Consider the following 20899-nt stretch of genomic DNA (forward strand, 5'->3'; position numbering starts at 1 on the left):
ATAACAAAAAGCGATTGGTCAATAAACGAAACTTAGCCAATAAAAACGCTTAAAACGTATATAACACATGTATAATATAAAAATATATGTAATGGTTATATTACATGGGAAACAGGGTATGGCATGTGATAACATATCTAAAATATTAAGGTCCTATTTTTTATACACAATTTGTCGATATTATTCCTCATTAAAAATATAACACAATCCATTGTACTGTCATCCCTTCGTATTATTTGTGTAGCGTTTCGTGAAAACTGTGCATAATGTATGGCAAGCGAAGTGCACATTATTGTCCTACACCACGGTTTAACAGTTAACTATATAGTTAAGAGACTTTGAAACCCGGGTTCAAAGTGCCGTTTGCAATTAATTCTTAAAACCGGGTTCAAGACTTTGAAAGACAAAGCGCACATTATTGGCTTAAACCACGGTTTAACAGTTCACTATATAGTTTAGAGACTTTGAACCGGGGTTCAAAGTGCCGTTTTCACATTAATTCATTAAACCCCGGGTAGTAGTAGTAGTAGTTAGTAGTAGTAGTAGTAGTAGTAGTAGTAGTAGTAGGTAGTAAGTAGTAGTAGTAGTAGTAGTAGTAGTAGTAGTAGTAGTAGTAGTAGTAGTAGTAGTAGTAGTAGTAGTAGTAGTAGTAGTAGTAGTAGTAGTAGTAGCAGTAGAAGTCGTAGTAGTGTAGTAGTAGTAGTAGTATAGTAGCGTAGTAGTAGTAGTAGAAGTAGTAGTAGTAGTAGTAGTAGTAGTTAGTATAGTAGTAGTAGTAGTAGTAGTAGTATCGTAGTAGTCAGTATAAGTAGTAGTAGTGTATAGTAGTCGTAGTAGTAGTAGTAGTAGTAGTAGTAGTCGTAGTAGTAGTAGTCGTAGTAGTAGTAGTCGCCTTCGTCGTCGTTCGTCTTGTCGTCGTCGTCGTCGTCGCGTCGTCGTCTCGTCGTCGTCGCCGTCGTCTTCGTAGTCGTAGTTCGTCGTCGTCGTCGTCGTCTTCGTCGTCGTCGTCTTTCGTCGTCTTCGTAGTCGTCGTCGTTCGTCGTCTCGTCGTCGTCGTCGTCGTCGTCTCGTCGTCGGCGGCGGCGCGTCGTCGTCGTCGTCGTAGGTCGTCTCGTCGTCGTCGTCGTAGTCGTCGTAGTAGTCGTCGTCGTCGTCGTCGTCTTCGTCGTCGTCGTCGTCGTCGTCGTCGTCGTCGTCGTCGTCGTAGTTCGTTCTAGTCGTCGTAGTCGTCGTCGTCGTCTTCGTCGTCGTCGTCGTCGTCTAGTTCGTCGTCGTAGTCGTCGTCGTCGTCGTCGTCGTAGTCGTCGTAGTCGTCTTTCGTCGTCTCGTCGTCTCCTTCGTCGTCGTCGTCGTCGTCGTCGTCGTCGTCGTCGTCGTCGTCTAGTCTCTAGCGTAGTCGTCGTCGTCGTCGTCGTCGTCGTCGTCGTCGTCGTCGTCGTCGTCGTCGTAGTCGTCGTCGCCGCCGTCGTCGTCTAGTTGTAGTAGAAGTATAAGTGTAGTATTAGTATTAAGCATTATTATAGGACATTAAATGATTTAATAGTGTTCATGTTACAAGTAGAAGAACAGTTCTTTTTAATTAGGGTGTTTCCACTTTCGTTATACATACCATTCTTAATTGTGTGTATTTCAGAATAGAGGGAGCATCACGTTAAAGACTCGCCCACTATGGACAGAACTGTTGTTATTCTCATAATTACATTAGCGTGGCTTCATTCGTTAAATGCAGGTAACTCGTTGATACATACATTATTGTAATCATACTCAAAACAACTTTGTATTCTTGTAATAATCAGTATTGTGTTTGATTTATGTTATTTGGATAAACGCGAGTTTATGAACACGGATACATCATAACATTCAAAATACATGTCAGTTGTCAGTATGATTTTAAGTGTATGCATTATATGGGTTGCGATTGTACATTATACTATAAACACATATAAAATATACTCACTTCATTTTGTATTAACCGTTCGTGTCAATGCATGTAAATACATCTTCTTTACCAAAGGTACTTGTCAAGAAATAATTGCGATGGTCAATTATGATTTTATTTTCAAAAGGAACTAAGTGCTCGTGTTTGCACAATACATACACTCCACATACTTCAAATCCTTGCACATTCAACCGTTAACAATCATAATGTCAGCGCGATCTATTTTTATTTACTTGTGAGTTAGCTTCGTTTCCATACACTCGGTATAGTCATGTCGTCGTTTTGCAAAATGTTTCCTTTCTGTTCAGCCTTTACTAATTTGGCATTGAATAAGGCGGCAACCCAAACCGACACGCATATCGGAGGAGATGCATCATTGGCTGTGGACGGGTCTAGTTTCCAGGCATCTTCTTATGCGGACTCTGGTTGCACAAGGACCGTGTCTGAGGACGCGTCTTGGGAGGTCGATTTGGGAGACCTCTATGTGATAAATCAAGTGAAAATAATAAATAGACTAGGTAAGTATAATACTGTAGTGTTCCCGTGTTTGTGAACTCTTTATGCTAAATTCTGTATTCAACATAATCTGATATTTGATATTGACTTATAAATCAATATTAATTTAAAACAATATACGAAGCTGAACAACAGTAACTGGTCCATTTTTAATTATGATAAAAATTCTGATATAAAATATTAAAGCATTAAATTCACAATATACGTTCGGCATTTTCTCGATACTTAATGTATGAGAATGTACAGTAAAGATATATTGTGTCGCTCCTTAACGTGTTCGTATAAAACAAATTTAAGTCCAACTTCAAAAGCTTCCAAAACACTCACTGAAATAAACAAACAGCATTTTAATAATTAAACGGCCTATTTTAATCAGATGTATGATGGCAAATGGTATGTTATTAGATCGAGCGCTGAATGGATTCAAAATGAACGAAACCTGCCGAAGCCGTTTGGAAACCTTCACACATATAATTATATGGAAAAAGAATTACTTAATAAGTGAAAATGGCGAAGTAAAGGATTTAAAAAACTTGACATAATAAAATATTAATCTTTTGAAAAAATCGATATATTTGCGTTGGTAATTAAGATTTTGATTGTTATGTCAGGTGTTTAGAAGTTCAATTACTATCCAGATAGCAGTCAAATGATTAGTCACTTTATGATGCTTCCGTTGTTATAAAACGAATTGCATATAATAAAAGTCGAGTTTTATCAATTGTTCATTAGGCACATGTGTTTGAAAAGCGTGCAAGCCCGCAACCATGCCACCGTTAATCAAACACAATGTACAATTACCGGCATCCCAAAAGGCGATGAACATTTGTAATATTAAAATAATTGGGGCAATTTTTGTTTTGTAATACTGTAATTGAAATAGGTTCTTGACAAATTAATATATAATTCCATCAACATCGACCTAATTGAATGAATCAATGGTCAGTGTATAGGAGAGAATACTTGACTCATTTATTATATTAACTAGGCATAACATTAAATAAAAATGTGTATTATAAACAATCACGGTTTCAAAGCGATTTTAATAAGGTATATAACTTCCATCAAAATTGTCTATGTATAATAAAAGCAATAAGACGTAACATCCACCACAGAAGCTCGTCTGACCAAGTTTTATAAAATTGTTTACGGGTTATTCTTATACATACACATAACTAAACATATGTAACAAACGTTGACATTTTGCAGGACATCAACTTCATTTATGAAAAACATTGCAAAGAAGGTATTACAACGTATTTTCTTATCAAACGAATAAATGCATTACTCAAAATACTAATTTAAAGTGCTTTTAGTATAGAACCATTTATAGAATCGTTCGTCAAAACTTCTTCCTATTTAAGGACTTATGCTTCAGTTTGAATGGAAATTTTGCTATACCCAGAATTTGATAACTTTTGGTAATTAGATAGAACCATCTGTTGTGAATAGAAAAATAAAATAAAAATCATGGGTCGCCGGTGCTGTTCATTTTATTCGCACTTGAACAACAAGCCTATTTCAGCACAGGAACAATTCACCAATAAGGTAGTAACATAAAAACTTGAGTAAATTAATGAGCAAAGTGTTGATAAAACTATTTCTCATAAAATACATAATACTGATTTAATTTGACTGCATTTTTTTAAACCTGAATCGATTGGTTCATGTTTTTATCAATTTTTAAACAAAAACAACATACTTTCACATATGACAATAAATAAAATGCATCAAAGTCATTTTTTACATGTCTTTCTGTACCAAGATTTTTGCAAATTTACCTAAATATTAAATGAGTTATAACTGAAAACAAACATAAAAAGAAAACAATAGGTCACCTGGGTCGTTTGTTCACAAATGCAGTTTAACTGCATGTATTAAAATGCAATTTAAAAACACAGTGGAAACCATGTACATGATGCAGGTGAAAGCACATACGAGAACATGTATTGCTGTATGCCAATTAAAACGTAGATTTAAATGTAAATGAAAACACAAATTTATGTAGCAAGATGAGTAAAAATAGAATGATAAAGTACAGAAGTTAAAGCAGGATGTATACGATATATTAAAGGGGCATATCAAATGTATTAAGTGTAATTCTTTACAAAACTTGACCAACCTACTAATGTATGCGAATTCAAAAGTATATTTTAATTTCAATAAAAACACAATTAATTAATAATGTGTAGCTAGATCAGTAAAGTAGCTTAATTAGTGTAGCAAACAAAAAACAAGATGGTTAATAAACATTTAAAGGGGCATATCGACATATTAGTTGTAACTCTTGACACGACTTGACAAATGTTTTATGTATGCCAGTGCACAAGTTGATTTAAATATTAGTGAAAACACAAATTATGTTTATCAAACAAATGTAAGTGTATACGGAACCAAACAAACAACAAGATAATTTCATACATTCAAAAGGGCATATCAGTAGTGTTTTGTAAATCCTGACATGATTTTACTAATGTATTGTTGTATGCAAATGTAGATTTGAATATTATAATGAACATACAAATTATAAATGATGTGTATCGAGATCATTACATTAGGTTAATTAACTATTCAATAAAAAACAATATGTATACAATACACTTAAAGGGGGTATCAACGGTATTAATTGTGATTCTTGACATGACTTTACAAAATCACCACATCATTTGTATGCCATTGTATAAAAACGCAGTACCATATTATTGGAATTGCTAGGAAACTGAACATGAAGCACAATTGTATCTTTACAGTTCGTGTGCGATAAAAACCTAATCCAACACAAATATTGCATTTTTTGAAAACGTTAACATACTACAAAGAAGTTTGCATTCGAATAGAGATTCTACAGAAGGCAATTATGACGTATATGGAAAAAATAATTTACTACCTAAATGAAATTCGTTTTTTATAATGAGTTTTTTACATTATAATAATCTATTAGTTTTTGATACGCCACTATAATGTAATAATACTGAAATCAGTATCTTTTTTATTTTTAAATCTACAACGACTCACATATTCTTAAGTACAGAATAAATTTAAGAACGTACGCTGTAGTTTAACTTTTTATTATTACATATAGCAACATGTTTGCTTGGTCCATCTTTTGCTGATATTAAAATGAAATGATAATCGAGGGTGACGGGTGTTCTTATTTGTTTTATTGAGCTTTGAAATAATTGACTATTTCAACGTGTGAGTTCACTTAGCAAATATGCCATAAAGAACAAAACTGTGCACACACGTGAGAAAACTGCTGAAATAATATAATTATCTGTGTTCATTTATAATTATGATTACAATTTTATTTTATATCATGAAACATCAAATGTATATGAACAAAGTTATTTGGAAAATTAAAAGAATATTTAATGTCTTACTTTCAATTTTTAATACCTTTACGCATAAAGATTTCATCCCTAGTTACCAAAATGACTCGTGAATTATCAAAACGAAATAAGAAAACAGATACATGTTAACAAACAAATTCGTTGGATTGATATCCCCGCCACATACACATTGTTTGTGACAGACGGGCAGACGAAAGGGGATATTAACTAAGTCACCAGGCTCTTTGTTCACAATTACAATTCAAAATTCAACTCGCAGTCAAACAATAAATGCTAAGTTCCAACACATCAAACAATAAATGCTAAGTTCCAACACATCAAACAATAAATGCTAAGTTCCAACACATCACGACTGATAATGTACTTAATTAAATATCAGATCCTGTTTGCTCAATATAATGCGGGTAATATCTCAGATCCTGTTTGCTCAATATAATGCGGGTAATTGTTCTATAAAATGTTAGAAAAATATATCTTATTGAGAATCCATTATATACTTGTAGTTTAAATGATGTTGTTTTCCCATTCCAAAATACGGGACTTATCAAATTCCCCGATGCTGCACTTGATTATATGTCGTGCTTAAGTATTTCAGCGCGTCACACAAATAAAAATAAAGATTTAACAATAGTTAGGTAGATAGTTTTAGATTACATAGCATTCGTTTTATCTGACGGTTTGTGTGTATTATACATTGATTGCACGTGTGGTACCAGCGCGTGTTCAAATACTATGATTTACGATTGACCAGCCGGTAAATGACTTAGTGTACATCAATGTTTTTGTTAAATCAATTGCTTACCATAAAAACAAAACTTTAGATTTTTTCAAATCATATTGGTCAGAGAGAAATAAATCAAGCGAACAAAAAACAATATTATTCAATCATTACTATATGAACGTTCGGCAAGATGCAACAACATCCGCATATGATTTAGACGTATCATATCGTCGTGGATGAATAATTTTAATTTATCAGATATTCTTTGTAGTAAAATATTTAAAACAAAACTACATATAAGTTGATACCTGAAGCCGGTGTTTGAGAAATTAAAGTTATACAAGTGTTCCGATTTATTTTTAACCGTAGCAAACATGTAAAACGTACATAACGATTTTGATTATAGTGTTTATATATCACGTATATTTTGATGGCATGTTTTAAATGAATAATGATTAAAAAACAAATTGCTTAATTTGAAGGAAAGCTTTCCGTTTAAATCAAATCTTACTTGCGACACAAACATGTTCAGTTATAAGGAAGTATTGACTGTTTTTCAATAACGAGATTCATGCTTGTTGTTACAATTACGCGATAAAAAAAAGTTTGTGTAGTCGTAGGGATGATGTTCGATTCTTATTATATCATTTAGGGGCTATAAATTGTATATCAATTTTCTTAAATTCATAATACTTTATCTTTTGGTATCATTCTCTTATTGAATATGCATCTCGTTTAAATTCGAATATCCGAAAAAGCATACATTCATTGCGCAACCGGTGTTACAGTCAAATCAAATTCGCGTAAAACTAAACTGCCGCGTACGTCCTTAAAATATTATCAAAGCGTAAAAGGCACTGACGTTGTTCCCTATTGAATATTTTAAGACGCAATTCAGTTTTCAAAATTATTTAATAGCTTTTATATCGCAAATTTGAAATGAACACAGCCAATTCAAATTTATAAAGAGTGTGTCTTAACGCACAGGTCGAGTTGTGTGTGCATTGTTTATCCTCATATTTATGTTATAGAGATAACTTAGACAAAATAACATCAATATGTCTCTTTTTTACGTTTTGAAAGCATTGAAACATGATGAAAGTTGTATCATGTAAACCAGTTAATATAAAAAAAAAGTTGCAATCACCATAAAATCAACTGAATGATGTTTGAATAGCGAATAGCTATTACCCTAAGAATATAATTTTATGGATCAAATTCCCTTTACAAAACGTTTTTTGACACCATATACAATGTAAAATATACAATAAGAAAATTGATGAACATGAATAAAAAATAAATCTGCGAGCAGTAGTTTTAACTCAAGAATAAGTTACTCATACAGCGCTGTTTACCCTTACTGTGTTGCTGATGCATTACGTGATACCCTATTAGTCCACTAGGTGTAAACATGTCTCTTACCTTAACATCGGTATAAGAACACTCGTACACTTGTCCGGCCTAGCTGTTTTACCCAGCTTTCCGCCTCTACATTATGCCAACAGGCACGAATGAATACATTCGAGTATTCTAAAGGCTGATTCGAGAGAAATCCCCTGAAATTTGGCTGCATCACTGTGTCTATGCGCAGCGTTAATGATGTAGAACTGTTCAATGTACGGAATTCCGGACTTATCTCTGCATTTGAAACGACACATAGACACAAAGTGTGGCCCAGTTACAATAACGCGTTAAAATCCACCTCGCAGAACACAATATCTGGATTATAAGTGGTATAAATTTATCAGGAATTCTGTGTGCAGAAACAGTGTAGTACGAAGGTTTACCAGATGGGGCAAAAATGATAGAAAGCACAACAATGCACGATTGTGATTGTCACAAGATCTGCTTTTTAATCAAAATGTGAAATAACTATACATACAAATAGTTTTTTGTAAACATATGCGAGTAATTAAACATTGGTGGCATCAATAGATTCAGGACATATTCAGGCAACATAACCGACAGGAATACGATACATTTAAGCTGTCGGTGACAAAAGATGTATAATGTTACTTTTCTAAAGATTTATTGTGTATTATTAACTCGAGTGTTCAGAAAATGGTTTGATCTAAATATGATCAATAGAGTGTGTTGTGTGTGTTGTGTTTGTTAAATAACTTTTTAAAGAAGCTATCATGCTTAAAACCTGACTGTTAACTTGTTTGCAGCTGTATCACATGGACTGTTTTTCCTCAACTACTAGAAAGATGCAATGTTACAGAGCTGAGAGTATTGGTTGTGCTCATCTTAAATTATTTCTGTTGTAATAAAGCTTATTTCATTGTGTACAGTGTTTTTACTCACAGGATTACACAAAACTTAAGCATATTAGATATCCCCTTTTATGTGATTAAAATTTCAATTAACATGCTTTCTTTGCAATACAGCTTGCAATTTGAATGCCCCCGGATCGAATGATAGGGGGTATATTGTTTTTGACCCGTCTGTCTGTCTGTCATTCTGTACCAAAACTTTAACCTTGGTGTGGTGAAAGGTCAAGATCAAGGTCATCTTTCAAGGTCAAAGATCAAATATATGGTTTCAAAGCGGCGCAGTAGTGGGAATTGTTTTTCTAACAAACACATCTATTGTTGACAGATTAAATGATCATCTAGACCCTGTTGTAAATTGTTCTTTGTGGATTTTCTATAAAATGGTATTCAACTTGCAAAGAAACAAGAACGTTAAATACCAACTTAAATGAGTACTTAATTTTATATCTAAAAATTGTCTTGTATAATTGTTTATGTTATGGGTCCCTGGTTCTGAGTCGCAGTAACATAACTGCTATTCCCATCGAGAATTAACAGTAGAAATGTTTCTTCCTATGAATCAGACTTGAGCACTGCTTTGTCATAATATGCTTATGACTTTCTTAGTTTTATCTGACTATTTCCAAACCAAAACTTAAATTATAATTGATAAAGTATTTATTAAGTAGACATACAATCAAAAATAGTTCTCCAAAATGATAAAAAAAACAGTGAATGCAATTTTAATGTAAAGTACTATTAACTCATAAATCTGTTTTAAAATTAAATGATTAAACTAAGATATTTTTCAAAAACATCATACAAAGCAAGCAACATTGACAAATCACACGTCCAATGGTATTTCATATATCAACACGTACCTCATATATCTACATGTACGACCAATGGTCATGTAAATGGTCTGTGCGTTAAATACTGAGACATGATATAATTGGGTCTTGGAAAAGAGTGAGACATGAATTCAACGTCTAATGGTCTAAATTGTCCGAAACACAGAAACTAGAATGACCTACAACTATTTTCTATATTGCATGTTCCATATGAATTCCCCCATTATGATATTTTATTTAGACAAACACCTCTAAGTCGATCATCCTTGGCTGAAAATGTATGACAGATGGGCAGCCCGTGACCTTCTATCATTCCTTAGCCAGTGGTGGACATTTAGGCATACAGCAGATCCTGTTTGGCTGATATTGTATGAGGATTAAATTACAAGTGGATATCAAATTCACCTATAATTTTTGGATCATTAAAATCAGTTTCGTGAATTCCACAAAGTGGTTAAAAAATTTGATGTGTTTTAATTCTATTGATTAAAACTGTGTATTAATATATGTATTAGATGTTCATTAATGTTTTATTTCCAAATGTTTTTAAACAAATCAATTAACAAAACAATTTACAATTGGCTTCTTCTAGAGTGATATTGTAATGTCATGGACTTGTGATCCGAATTTGAGTCTGATAATGGTGTTGCTGTGTAAAACTGGGCAGCATAGTTTTGGTCATTTATCTGTTGCTTAAAAATCTGTTTCATAACATCCATATCGGCTGATATTTTACACATTTAATAAATGCACAATTGGGTATAAATGTACAATTTCTATTCAAACAAATAGCCTTTTAACAAAATCATAGATGTTGCAATGGATGCGGTTTGCTTTCAATTAATACAAATGAACAAGTGTTACCAAAGCAAGGTATGAGTGTCCATTAGTTAATGCAAAATATAACTGTCAGGTAAGTGTTCATACTTTGTCGATTTGGAAACATATTGTTTTCTTTCATGAAACATAAAGTAAGGTAATATTTCGTTCTATTTTATCAATGTCGACGTTTTTGAAGAGGATGTATTTCAGTAACAAATCGTTTGTTTGAATGTTTAGGCATCGCGATAACATGTTACAGACATGAAGAATATCGCTGCTTTATCAGTACTATCAACCGAATTTCAAAATTGCATTACAAAATAATACATAATTTGTAATTGTGGAAATAAAAATATTTTCGTGCTTATGTTGATACAATTGACAACGCTGAAAACAATGTCAAACAAGATATCTTTGTTCTCGTCATACAATGGAGGTAATTACGAACCGGCAAATGCTGAACGGGTCTATTAATAGCCTCAGATTATGAATGCCTTGTGCTGAGCAAAAAATACTACGTCATTAAAACCTTGCAGATAGTGGACTTTTTTAATAATTCATAAACAATCTCTTCCGCTACACTAATAATACGAACATTGTTTATTGATTCTTTTCTATATACGCTACGTTCAAAAATATTCCATTTAACACGATATTCACATAATGTTTCAATTTGTGAATAAATATTGTTTAAAAACTCAAACCTCTTGCATAACTTATACATCTCTATCTCATGCGGATGCGGCAGATGCGGTGGTTATCCAGCTGAGCGTAGTTAACAGCAGACCGACTTGAAAAATGTAGCACTATATTAGATGTTCGCAAGCTTACAACAAATAAACCATATCTGCCAATTGTATTTTGTCAAAACAAAAGTGAAACAATTTTTTCATATTTAGAGGGAATGTTAACGTGTCAATAAGTTTAGAACCGAAATGTTTGCTTTACGTAAAGCTCTTTAAAATATTCGTTCATGTCGGTTGATAAAAATAATGTTTATTTATAATTGTAAAATAAGCAAAATTATGCCATCTCTTAAAGCAGCGAATTGCAAGTTTTATATTTTAATAGTTTTCGTTATAGAAAAATTTAATACGTTACATATTTCGAATTATTTGGAATGTGTTTTCAGAACTTATCATATCCAATGGTTATTCTAAACAAATATTTTAACATCGCTCTGTGAAAATTAGGTTTAATGCATGTAAGTAAAGTGTTGTCCCAAATTAGCCTGTGCAGTCCGCACAGGCTAATCAAGGACGACACTTTCCGCTTTTACCTCGACCCTTGCACACCCATTGTCGAGAAAAAATAATAATTTAAACGTACACAAAAATGTTGTTTATGATATAATTTTTTACAAAGCCTACGTAAGAAAACTGCATTTTGTATAAATAATGGAAACAAATGCACCATGTCTTGCAAATGAAAATGCTAATGTCCTCGTAAAATTCTGATTAAAAAAGTAATGCCTAAAAGGCGCCTTCTCTAGTGCGTGCATTTGCTCATCATTTAATTAATTATCATTTACTGATGAGCCATAATACGCACATATCAATATAACTATTTATTCGACACTGATGAAACTAAATGGAAATATGGGAATATTACAGTCGAAATAACCTCGTTACAAAACAATCAGCAAACATTCACAACAAGGGGAACATATTCTCGCAATTTCTAATCAGTAATCATTATATAAAATAAAAATTATCCGGGCTGCCCAGTATGTCCAGTTTGTAAACATAACATACAAACAAAGGTTCAGCGTGTCAAATATGCTTGTAAAACAATGTTTGGGCTGTCAAAAAAACGTAGTAACCAATTTTCTCAAAAATAGCGTAGAAACAAATGTCCGTACAACCGATGTGCGGATATAGTTTATCAAGATAACATGCATACACATGTATGTGGTAAAGCGTCAATTAGGCGAAAAATTTGTCATCTCAATAGTTTGTTTCAAATTGTTATCTTTCACCTGAAATATTATTCGTGTTAAGGTCTTCACTCACAATTTGATGTTTGTATTTACACTATTTGCCACCCTTCCTACATTATACATTTGAGATGTTTATCTTTTATATTTTTGTGTTGGTATTACAGATTACGTCGTAGCACCTGATATTGATCAGTGGGTTTCTTCGATTGCAAGTTTTTCCACTGAATATACGAAAGAACCAGGGTAAGCATTATCATACTGATTGCATAAATCTAGTTCGATTACGCGTCATGTGTGTGTGGTTGTAATCTTCATTTGCCACTTATGATGTCTTATCACTAAAGAACTTTGACGTACCGTAACTAGTAATTTACGTTATTAGATTTTCGGTGTTGTGTTGAGATTCCAATAGCGCATTAAAACGACGTATCATTAATGATGCTTTTGATATAGACGGTCTGCACGTTACGTCTTACAAACATCGAATTGTGACGAATTACTGGTATTGTCGAGTTAAAAATAGCGTGAGGGCAATCGGAATTGGATTTGTAATAATTGCAACTTAACTTATTAAGAGATCGGTTTGTGTATTTTGTGTTGTGGTAAACCGTATGTTAATTGGTCAGTGCCAATAATAAAGGACCAGTTTCTATTACTGTTCACCTGGTGTTGAAGCTGACTTTTTCTTCGTTTATTAGTGTCTACTGACCAGCAAATTACAACTTATCATATATAATAATTTCCTTTATATTTACCATAAGTGTTGTTTTCAATAGGAACGCGGCTTGTTTTATCTTTGGAACAGCGAATGGTAATTACCAACATAAGTGGCTTCCATAGAAACAGTCTTAGCTAATAATGTATTTGGGCCAAAAATTAAAGCCTACCATAATATTTGTTTATATAATAAGATTTTCGGCTTGTTGTGCCTTTGGACCAGTGGATTGCTACGAATACTATTTGTTATTTTCATTATAAGATGGACCGCCAGTGAGATGATTGGAGCAGCTAATGTATATCCGAACTATGGCGATATAGAAGGGACATGGGCTCAAAAAGATAAGGGGATCGGAAATGAGTTCATTGAGGTATGTGCTGCTTTTGTAAGTGACTGGTACATATGTGTGTATGCGAAGCAATTACATGGGACAGCAACAAAACTATAACCATTATTGTATGTACATACGGTGTAAGATCGTATCCACTGTGCGGTACATTATTTTCTTTGTCTTGAAAGATAACACGAACTAAAATTTACATGCGGTCTTTATTTATACTCAATTTTATAAAATGTATTTTGTTTGCTGGTATGAGTATTAAATTACTCCCAAAAATTTACAAAAAATATACTTTACAAGATAAAAACGACAACAACAAAATTTACATATAAACATCAGACAAGTGAACAATAAATCTAAAGTGTATGGGTTAATTAAATAATATAAGATTCTTCCAGTTATAAGTGAAACAATAAATTATTATTTTCGTTTCAAATAACCAATTATGATCTTTTCTGACTGTTGGAAATAAAATCGTATTCACCTTTCAATTCCTTTATCCACATGTTATTCTGATAAAGCTGTCTTTTAGATATTTAAAGGCCATGCGCGTTTGTACATTATCAAGAACACAAAATAACTATTCATATTTTTTGTCTAAAAATTATACCATGTAACACAATTCCAAAACTAATACATATATTTTCAACTGGTATAACCCCTGAATATATATTCTGTGTTTCATGTCTGTATTTTTTGTTTAAAGGTTCAATATAATGAAAGAGTTTATATCTTAAAATTACGTGCATGTATCAGTATATATGTATTTAAAAGACAAAATCAACAACACACAAATTGCATTAATTGCCAGTATGGCGATTCGTAAAAACAAACATTTTTACATAGTAAGCCTCCGGATACCACAATGTGTTTTTATTTATATTTTTTATAACAATATAAACAAATTTGAATAGTTTGAATCTTTCCAATCAAATGCCTGAAACGTCCAAACAAATGCCTAAAACGATCGTGCATCATTTAAGGTTGAATATTTTAAGGACTTGTAGACTTCATTTGTAAAACCGAAATTATGCGAAATTATAAATTAATACTTGCAATGCATATACATTATGGTTTGGATTGAAGAATAAACGTAGTTCAATGAAGAACGACGAACACTTGTCCGTATATTTATTTAAAATCTAGCATGTGATGTCTGACCCCTAATGTACTAACCAGGGTATTTACGAAAAAAGTATTTTATTCATAAAATATAATATTTCGCTCTTCATTTCTGAAAGTATTCCCAGGGTATTGTGTTACTAAAAACATTGACGTTTGTACGTTTTGTTACGTATATTAACGTTATATGTTCGGACTGTATCCATGATATTCTTCAAAACTATGTATCTGTGTTGTTGTTTTTTTCACGATCGTCTTCTTTGATTCATGTTCAACCGTATTTATCAATCTCTAATGATTGCACAATAATGGTGCGTAGTGCTTGCTTGTCTTTCGAAATCTGTTACAAACAATATCGTCACTTCACAAAACGTTAATCCGTGAATTTCGCATTAAACGCAAAAGTATTCATATTTGATTCAAATGAAGCTCTTCATATACATGTACTTAGACAAGTTAGTCTTATTTCAGGTAATGTTTACGACGAAAGTTTACGTTTCTAAAGTTGATATCTACGAGACGGAGAATTCTGGGGGCGTGACGTCAATCAAGGGGCGTCAATCAGGGCAGTGGATCGTTCTGTGGTCAGGGGCCGCAAGTCATATACAGAACGTCCGCATTTTCAGTCCGCCCCTATTGGTACGCAGTGTTTATTTTTATGTAGATAATTGTTGGTGCTATATTTCATCAATTGCGGGCAATGCCTTCACCTAATAGCAAATGGCTACAAAAAAGCGAATTTGGCTTAAGTAATTTCCATTAGGCTATAAAAAAAATCCATAAAACCGATAAAATGTGAAAAATGTATGTACCCTACCGTAAATTTGGATGAAGAATATTTTAAGCCAGGGGGATCCGTGTTGGTAAAAATGTAGACTGCAAAAATGTAAATGGTATAAAACGATATTGCACTGCTTTTGGTGTCTTGATTATATAAGAGCAGACACTTCTGCAAAGATTGCACCCAAAACAATAAAATGACGACATTTCGTTTTATTTTATTTATTTTGTGGTTCCGGTGAGTTATTTGAAGATCAAAAAATGAAAATAGAAAACGTTTATATTCGTCATAACATCAACACTTGTAAGTTAGACAATTTATATATAATCATTTGCAGAAGATTTGTATGATCGATACCTTTTCCGATGAAAATATACTGCAATATCATACCGACGTAAAACACGAGTTATAACGCCTGCGTCGCTTTGTAAGATAGTTTTAAAGCCTTTCGGTAGAATATTGAATAAGTGTAGAGTGTTTGGATTGAACGATGCGGTATTGGGTTCAATTTCCTTAACAATTAGATTTTTTGTTGGTTTATCAACTTTTTCAAGGGACATTGCAGTACAGACTTGTTCAATGGCCCTATCAATTTAAACGTTATATGAGGTTATAACTCATAAATATATCTTACCATCGGGAACACCATATATAATAGTGATGACCTTTATGGATACATAGACGATTTGTCAAATTACCGAAAAGTGACTCAACACCGAAATAATGACACGATATAAATGCAGCCCACCGTCTGCTTTCTGATCTTAGAGTTGGTAGTCTTTTAAGTTCTTACAATATTGTACTTGTTTTTGACTTTTTTACCAGACGACCGAATGTTTCACGAATCATATTCGCATCGAGGTGGACACTTCAATTTCAAACTCGTGGGTCGAAATAGATGCAGTGAAGCTGCACGGGAAAGAAAACATACAAGGTAAACATAATATACAGATTGGAAATGTATATTTTAACAGTACAACATATTTTGTTCAACATCCGCACAGAAATATAAATTGTTCCAAGAATACCTCGATGCAAACATTTTCCGACATAACACCACTTTACCATGTAAAATAACATATATTTATATACTATTAATACGTTTTATATGTTATTGTTTTTTGGAGGATTTTTGTCGCTTATAATTTTTATAAACTGTGCATAAAATTATTTTTTAAGACACTTGCAGTGATATTCCATACATTCCTTTAGGAGGATATAGTAATGCGATGCGTTTGTTTCTATTTTTGACATACACATTTAATGTGTGCGTTGCTAAAATTAAGGATCAATTTATGTCATTTACTTTTGTGTGCATCACAGTCGGACGTTTGCAAGACGTCGAGGTATATTTCGCTAGAGAGAAAAACGCATACACGTTAGTCAATTATCAAGCTGGTGTTGCCGGTGACAGTGTTACTTTCACCGAGGATATGTTTGCACGCTGGATCAAAGTCACACGACGAACGCCTTTTAAAGCACTCAGCTTATGCGAGGTGTTGGTTTACGGTTTTCTGCCGGATGACACAGGTAAGAACACGTGTTGTTGTTTTTTAATTGCCTTAGTTTTCCTATTTTTGGTCGCGCATGCGCAGAAACTCAACATCTTAAAATCCCAAATTCTGGGCCATTTAAAGGACTCGAACGCTGCACCAATACCCAGATTCACTTAATAAAAGCTATTTTTATATAGATCATTTTCTTTAATATGGTTTTTCTAACTATTGTATTTTGGAATGAAGAGCATATGCCGTTCCAAAATCGCTTTAAGGACTGGCATACTAACTTAGTGAACCGAATCTAAAATAATTACTTTTTAATTGTTGCAACGATCTACTTTCTAAATAGTTAGCTATTTGACGTATTGCATAAATCGTTAAACAAGACATCTTCCGTCCTTCCTTCCTTCCGTAAAACCGTCGATCCTTCCATAATTTAGTCTGAACGCCCGTTGTGTTGAGTGTTACTCGAAAAGTACTGAAGGAATTCTAATGAAACTTTATGTAATGCCTGGAGGTAAAATGTACTAAAACGTACCCGGGAATTCTAACGCTAAATTGGTTGTTGTCGGCTTTTTTCATATAAATTATGTTCATATTTATGTCAATATTTTGCAAAATTGCTTCTATTGCAGGTTAAGGTGGGTTTCGTTTAAAAAAAATTCGTATTCCGTGGCGTGTTTTACGATATCGGATTTTTGGTGGGAAAACAACTCGGAAACAGTCAGGCCGGGACCGTTTTAGTATATTTTCCGTACCCGTGGTACATTTAAGTATAATTAAGAGTACCCAGGGCACACTTAAGTAGTACCCGAGCCGACAATGATCATTTGTGACGTGAAATTTCTTGCAACTTTAGTAAGAAAAAAATATGAAAATGGAATATGATAGTGAATAATTTTCTGTTGAACCGTACATGTATGAGACGGAATTCATTGGTTTTCAGTAAACAGTATTTTCTTATTCTGACTCGGAAAGCGTTTGCCGATGCTCAAGATTACCATCGTGTTGGGAATACATAATTGTTTGATTTTGCTTTATGCAATGCCGGTAACAAAACACATTTGAAATATTTTGATATGGTTGATTGTAATTCTACAATCGCGTTGAATATGACTATGTTGTACATTTCAAAATTATCGACACTGAAAAGATACTTGCAAGAATTCTGAATTGACTTATTGAATTTTAAAATACAAATTAATGTTAAAATACAATTTTAATTCGGATAATTAGTATTACTCAGAAATGCAAAACTGTTAATGGTTATAAAATCAATGCTAATAATTATTATCAATGCACAAAACCACAAGCATATTGTAATTTATTGTGAATATTTCAATATAACATACTGAATGGTATTAGAAAACATATTAATAATATTCATATTATTCTTGTTGTCTTAAAAAAATGTAACTGATCTATGTAGAAAACAGTATGTTATTTGGCTTAAATATCATTATAAGTAAGTTTAAATAGTGTTTTGTAATTTCTTATAAGTTGAAGAAATATAATTTATAAGCACGCGTCACATTTTTGATGATTTCAATATTTTGGAGACCCAGACCATAATTACCATATCTGAAATTATCCGGACGATCTTTGCACCCGAAAGGAACAAACTAAGCCATGTCGAATAACGTTTTTCATGCAAAAAAACTTATTGCAACGCAGGTTTAAATAAAACTTAACGAAAAACTAACAAAATTACACGACATTCATTGTCAAATTTGACGTTCACTGCGAAATGTTCAAGCTCAAATGCGTAATAAGGATATTTTTATCTATAAAATAGCATATTTCATTATAAACATGACCGTTTACACATGCATTAATTTGTGTTAAATTGACTTGAAAGAAAATTCATCTATCAATCGAGGACATTAATATTTCTGTTGTTTGATTCAACAAATAATTAAAACAATGACATTTTCTCAACATCGAAGGCCAATGCCTCAATATTGTGTAAACAAACTTCTTAGGGAAGGGGGTGGACAAGCAATACTACCAGTGACAGCACATGTTAGTTGTCATCTTCGGGGGAACTAAACATCTCGTTCTTATCCTTCCATAGCGACCTTCCGGCGTCTGTCATCTCACAAACCCATAGGCACTTCACTGAAGGTCATCAACAGTTTGACGTCAGTGATGAAATGCGCCGCGCACTGTGACCGCCAGATGGCGCCAAGATGTAGGTCAGCACAGTACAACCCGTCAACGAAAACATGCTCTCTGTACCAGTGGTTTGACAACGCCTTGAACACAAACGCTAACTCCGTCATGCTCGTACGTGAATATGGAGTGCGGTTTCTTACATAACCAAGAATCCGTCTAATTGAAGGGACAAATCGACGGCTGATTATGGTACAATTATCATCAATACGTTTAAACTATATGGTTGCAAAGCATATAGATCTATGTTTTAAAAGTACGTTTTATGAAATGTGTAATTCCATTTGTGTATCAACACACTTGTTAAAAAATGTCTCATAATCGCATCGTATTATGAATTATTTAAATTCGTCAATGCACCTTGATTGTCTGTAAATAGTTCAATGTCGTGTTGGTTTGGTCAAATTTTATGTAAAATGTAATGGGAATGTCTTGATTTTTTTGTCGAGTGAAATTAGGCGACGATGGTTTATTGCTTTAACGGCACTGAGTCTACGTTGTCATCGCGTTGAACAATTATGCTCACCTCGTCACTCCGCTGTATATTGGGCGTGATCTGTGAAAAGGGGATTTAATGCATGTGCGTAAATTGTCGCACCACATTAGCCTGTGCAGTCCGCACAGGCTTATCATGGACGACACTTTCCGCTTTGATGATATTTTTTCGTTTCAAGACAGTCTCTTCTTATCAAAAATCTTGTTTAATCGGAGAATGTCGTTCCTTATTAGCATGTTTGGACTACACAGGCTAATCTGGGACAACACTTTACGCACATGCATTAAACCCCCATTTTTCACAGAGCACCGAACATGTTTCGTTCAACTGTTTGTGTGTTTCGTTTGTCTGATTGGCATTGCTTTTTTGTTTTGTTTGGTATATCATACATCCATTTAGCTCCGCATTCTAAGAGTTAACATAATTTGAACAAGTTGCATATGTTTAAGCAATATCTTACATACAAAGAGCCCAGCTTATTAATGAATTAACAGATGCATGTTTCAGAACGATGTCAAATGGCCTATACAGATGCTATCTTATAAATAACGTCAAACTAAACGAGAAGAAGACACAAAGTTAATTACTCATTGCTGACTTCTCTTATTAGACATGTCTTTGGTATGCAGGCGATCCATTGATTGTTGTATAATTTCATGTAAATGGCGGGCTGACATCCGTACACGTCCGTCGCATATATCATATTACTTCGCTACCTTTGGGCACGTGGTTTTGCAAAAGATCCCGTCGGAAATTGTACACTTGAAAAGTCAGTACCACGCGCACGGCTGGATATTGCGGTCGTACAATGTGTTATTGTCATGCCATATGCCGTTACAATTAGCTTTTAGTTAAGAATATTTTACGAACCTTGGAAAACGTTCTGTTAGAACTAAATCAATAGAAATAAATCGCTATGAACACTAAAATGGAGTTGTGTACGTTTATTATGTTTTAAAGACTGTGTCACACAGTCTTTTTCATAAGACTATCTATTTGTAAAACGCCATTAAAAACGAAATTAGCAAGGATTTCACGAAGGAGCAGGCGTTTGATTGGAGGACCGAAGCGTACATACGCCATCCATTTAATGTACCCTATATAAATCTAGATAAACGGACGATCGAAAAGAAGTGTCGAAATAACGAGGGAAAGTTCACGGATATTTGTAAGCATATATTCAAATATGAGCAGAAAAAATCGTAAATTTTAAGATGATTTTTGCAACTAAAATGATAGGCATTATATTTTTAGCCGGATTCTACAACGAAAACTTGCGTTGTATAGATTGGCAAAAAATCGATTGTTTAGATGCCGGTAGCATTTTGCATTTCAGTTATGTTTTCTTCTCCTGTCAAAGACACATTTCGCCAATCGT

At 33.4% G+C, this 20899-nt stretch overlaps 2 protein-coding genes across 2 annotated transcripts in view; both read left to right on the forward strand.

Annotated features, from left to right (window-relative positions):
* LOC127848238 (uncharacterized) overlaps positions 1-20899 on the forward strand; it is an 83864-nt gene that overhangs the window by 29279 nt on the left and 33686 nt on the right. The gene's annotated exons all lie outside the window — the stretch shown is intronic.
* Positions 1632-19380, forward strand: LOC127848236 (uncharacterized). The gene is made up of 8 exons (XM_052380570.1): positions 1632-1729; positions 2248-2457; positions 12558-12636; positions 13373-13481; positions 15045-15212; positions 16180-16288; positions 16678-16884; positions 18928-19380. Exons 1-8 carry the CDS (start codon positions 1669-1671, stop codon positions 19170-19172), a joined length of 1188 nt encoding a protein of 395 aa, XP_052236530.1. The 5' UTR covers positions 1632-1668; the 3' UTR covers positions 19173-19380.

The sequence above is a fragment of the Dreissena polymorpha genome, chromosome 10 (genome assembly GCF_020536995.1).
Source record: "Dreissena polymorpha isolate Duluth1 chromosome 10, UMN_Dpol_1.0, whole genome shotgun sequence".
In the NCBI taxonomy this organism is placed as follows: Eukaryota; Metazoa; Mollusca; class Bivalvia; order Myida; family Dreissenidae; genus Dreissena; species Dreissena polymorpha.

Bases quoted from the DNA above. Each gene is read 5' to 3' on its own strand.
- LOC127848236 (XM_052380570.1), top strand. From the start codon at position 1,669: ATGGACAGAACTGTTGTTATTCTCATAATTACATTAGCGTGGCTTCAT. The intron at 1,730-2,247 runs GTAACTCGTTGA...CTTTCTGTTCAG, and splicing joins GCTTCATTCGTTAAATGCAG to CCTTTACTAATTTGGCATTG. The intron at 13,482-15,044 runs GTATGTGCTGCT...GTCTTATTTCAG, and splicing joins TCGGAAATGAGTTCATTGAG to GTAATGTTTACGACGAAAGT.